This window comes from Coregonus clupeaformis, unplaced genomic scaffold, assembly GCF_020615455.1.
Source record: "Coregonus clupeaformis isolate EN_2021a unplaced genomic scaffold, ASM2061545v1 scaf0205, whole genome shotgun sequence".
Lineage (NCBI taxonomy): Eukaryota > Metazoa > Chordata > Actinopteri > Salmoniformes > Salmonidae > Coregonus > Coregonus clupeaformis.
Window position 1 is genome coordinate 68,535 of NW_025533660.1, and position 4,523 is coordinate 73,057.

The following is a 4,523-nucleotide window of genomic DNA, read 5'->3' on the forward strand; positions in this document are numbered from 1 at the left end:
TTCAGAGTCAGATGCTGATTGAGTCTGGATCAGTGGTTAAAAAGACTGGAGAATCCCACCAACTGACCTGTACAGCCTCTGGTTTAGACATAAATGGCTACTGGATGGCTTGGATCAGACAGGCTCCTGGGAAAGGACTAGAATGGGTTGCAGCTATTACTGGCAGTGATGGTTGTAGCACTTACTACCCCCAGTCCGTTCAGGGTCGGTTCACCATCTCCAGAAAAATAGCATGAAACAGGTGTTTCTCCAGTTGAACAGCTTGAAGACTGAAGACTCTGCTGTTTATTATTGTGCCAGAGACACAGTGACACAAGAGGCTGCAATGCCATACAAAAAAACTGGTCAACACTGATCTCAGTATGTCTCTAAAAAGAGTCTATGGTCCACTCTGTCAGCATCAACACCAAGTCATCAACAACACACACTGTTCGACACATACCATACTCTCACATACAGGTCATATGCTCAATTATATCTAAAATAATAAAATATTAAAAACATATACTTATTGAAAATAATTTATATATCTCACAAATGAAAATGAAATTAATATTTTTGTCATTTTTTCATATTTTTTCTCTTTTTAGTCATTTAGCAGACGCTCTTATCCAGAGCGACTTACAGGAGCAATTAGGGTTAAGTGCCTTGCTCAAGGGGGCACATCGACAGATTTTTCACCTGGTCGGCTCGGGATTAGAACCAGCGACCTTTCGGTTACTGGCACAACGCTCTTAACCACTAAGCTACCTGCCTATAATTGGCCGAGTATAGATCCTTTAGGGACACCAACAGTTAGATTGCTAAATTCTGTGCTATTGCAAGAAACATTGATGACAATGATAATTGTTTTTATAGTAATAAGATGCTGTAAACAACGTGAGATTCCAAAGTTTGTAATGCAGGTTGTTGCAGCTCATACCAATCAATCTACTCAATATGTTAGTGTGGTACTAGTTGATTCACTCTCTTCTTATACCAACTCTCTCAACTGTATGCAAAGTTCCACCCCTTTTCTCTCTGTATATAAAGAAACATGTGTTTCTGTGTTTCATTCAGTCGGAATTAACAAGTGCAGCTCCCACCAGTCTAACTTCAACACAAACCATGTTTCCTGCATACCTGCTGGTGCTGCTGGCAGGGGCCTCCTGTGAGTTTTGGGGAGCGATATACGAACAAACAATAGAGTAATATTCAGTAAAATAATTGGAAAATATGATTCACTAAAAGTTCTATATTGTTTTGTTTGTTTTGTTTTACAGGTGTGTTCTGTCAGACTGAACTCACACAGCCAGGCTCTATGACCCTGCAGCCTGGACAGCCTCTGACCCTCTCCTGTAAGGTCTCTGGGTATTCTTTAACCAGCAGCAGCTACTGTACAGGTTGGGTAGGACAGCCTGCAGGAAAAGCACTGGAGTGGGTTGGATTTATATGTGGCAGTGGTAGCACATATTATAGTGATAAGATGAAAAACAAGTTCAGTATCTCCAGAGACACGTCCAGTAGCACAGTAACTTTAACAGGACAGAGTCTGCAGACTGAAGACACAGCTGTGTATTATTGTGCTCGCTACCCACAGTGATACAAACCAGCACAGGACCTGTACAAAAACGGAATACCCTTGTGAATCAACGAAAAGCACCACATATGACCCTCTGTGTTTCAATAGAATATAATCATATGAATAAAAAAAAATGCTCTATAAAAATAAATACATTGGGAATAAATATATACATTGCCAATAAACAGCAGTGTACACCTTGAGGTGTTATAATTTTCTTTATAACAGTGCAAAGATACAGTGCCTTCAGAAAGTATTCATACCCTTTGACTTATTCCACATTTTGTTGTGTTACAGCCTTTCATTTTCTCACCCATCTACACACAATACTCCATAATGACCCCCAATTTTAATGTTTTTATTTTACACATTTATTGAAAATGAAATACAGAAATATCTCATTTACGTAAGTATTCAAACCCCTTTGCTATGACACTCCAAATTGAGCTCAGGTGCATCCAATTTCCCTTTGATCTTGAGATGTCACTACAACTTGATTGGAGTCCACCTGTGGCCAATTCAATTGTTGGACATGATTTAGAAACAAACAAACTTGTCTATAAGCGGTACCGGTCCCACAGTTGACAGTGCATGTCAAGTCCAAGGAACTGTCCGTAGATCTCCGAGATAGAATTGTGATGAGGCATAAGGCATAAAACTGTTTCTAGAGTGTTTAAAGTTTCCAAGAGCACAGTGGTCTCAATCACTGGGAAATTGAAAAAATATGGAACTACCCAGACTCTGCCTAGAGCTGTACATCCGACCAAACTGAGCAACCGGGCAAGAAAGACCTTGGTCAGGGAGGTGACCAATAACCCAATTACCACTCTGACAGAGCTACATAGTTCCTTGCCTGAGATGGGAGAACCTGCCAGAAGGACAACAGTCTCTACAGCACTTCACCAATCTGGTGAATGCCTGGAGTCTCTACAGCACACCTGGAGTTTGCAAAAAGGCACTCTGAGATCATAAGGCAAAATATTCTGTGGTCGGATGAGACAAAAATTGAAATCTTTGGACTGAATGCAAAGCGCGATGTCTGGAAAACACCAGGCACAGCTAATCACCATCCCTACCGTGAAGCATGGTGATGACAGCATCATGCTATGGGGATGCTTTTCAGCGGCAGGGACTGGGAGACTGGTAAGGATAGAGGTAACAATGCATGAAGCCAAATACAGGCTCTTATCCAGAGCGACTTACAGTTAGTGAATACATATTTTTTTATACTGGCCCCCGTGGGAATCTGTCCGTAGAATCTGTCCGTAGGTTGTGGGAATCGAACCCACAACCCTGGCGCTGCAAACGCCATGCTCTATCAACTGAGCTACATCCCTGCCGGCCATTCCCTCACCTACCCTGGACGACGCTGTGCCAATTGTGCGCCGCCCATGGAGTCTCCCGGTCGCGGCCGGCGGCGACAGAGCCTGGATTCGAACCAGGATCTCTAGTGGCCTTAGACCACTGCGCCACTCAGGAGTAAAATACCTTATTTACACAAGTATTCAGACCCTTTGCTATGAGACTCTAAATTGAGCTCAGTTGCATACTGTTTCCATTGATCCTCCTTGAGATGTTTCTACATGTGATGGGTGATTTGAAAGAGTCAGGCGCAGGAGGGTAAATCACAGAATACAGAGTTTATTCCGGAATACAGAGTTACGCAGGATAGCGTCAAACAGTCCAGTGCGCAAAAACAGGCGCACTGGAACAAAACAGAGCACACAGGGAAAATATACCCCGGCAATACAATTTACACGGGAGCTCAACCGAGCTACTCTCTCCTACATTAAACAATCACCCACAAGGACAAGGGGGCAGAGGGAACACTTATGCACGTACTAATGAGGGGATATGAACCAGGTGTGTGTAATAGACAAGACAAAACAAATGGAATGATGAGATGTGATGCGGCAGTGGCTTGAAGGCCGGTGACAAACGCGCAAGCCTGCCCGAACAAGGAGAGGAGGCAGCTTCGGAGGAAGTCGTGACACTGCAACTTTATTGGAGTCCACCTGTGGTAAATTCAATTGATTGGACATGATTTGGAAAGACACACACCTGTCTATATAAGGTCCCACAGTTGACAGTGCATGTCAGAGCAAAAACAAGCCATGAGGTTGAATAAATTGTCCGTAGAGCTCCGAGACATGATTGTGTCGAGGCACAGTGTCACGATCGTCTATAAAGGGAGCAGACCAATACGCAGCGCGTTGAGTGAACATGATGACTTTAATAAAGAAGGCACGAACTACAAAACAAAAAGACGATAGTGAAGTCCAACAGTGACAAAATACTGAACCTGGAACAAAACCCACAAACCCAACAAGAAAACATACAGATTAAATATGGCTCCCAATCAGAGATAACGAGCCGACAGCTGACACTCGCTACCTCCGATTGGGAGTCTTAGACCAAACCTAGAAATGAACCCAACAGAAAGGCAAACCTAGAAATACACACAACAGAACTACCAACATCGAAATACACCCAAATACCCAACAAAACAAAATACACCCTGGCTCAAATATCAAAGTCCATGGAGCCAGAGTGTCACAGTACTCCCCTAAAGGTGCGCACTCGGGCGCACCAGCATACAGTCTAGGGAGGGTCTGGGTGGGCGTCTGTCCATGGTGGCGGCTCTGGCCCAGGTCGTGGTCCCCACCCCACCTTAGTCACTATCCGCTTCGTAGCCCCCTCCACATGACCACCCCCCAACTAACCCCCACTGGATTAAGGGGCGGCACCGGACTAAGGGGCAGCACCGGACTAAGGGACAGTACCTGACTAAGGGGCTCTGGCGGATCCTGGCTGGACGGCTCTGGCGGATCCTGGCTGGACGGCTCTGGCGGATCCTGGCTGGCGGAAGGCTCTGGCTGATCCTGTCTGGCAGAAGGCTCTGGCTGATCCTGTCTGGCGGAAGGCTCTGGCTGATCCTGTCTGGCGGAAGGCTCTGGCTGAT

The 4,523-nt window shown here is 44.9% G+C and overlaps 1 gene segment (V, D, J or C); it reads left to right on the forward strand.

Annotated features, from left to right (window-relative positions):
* Window positions 1-1,070: 1,070 nt before the first annotated feature.
* Window positions 1,071-1,582, forward strand: LOC123484145. The segment is given in 2 exon segments: window positions 1,071-1,150; window positions 1,263-1,582. Coding segments are annotated over 2 exon segments (363 nt in total).
* Window positions 1,583-4,523: the final 2,941 nt, after the last annotated feature.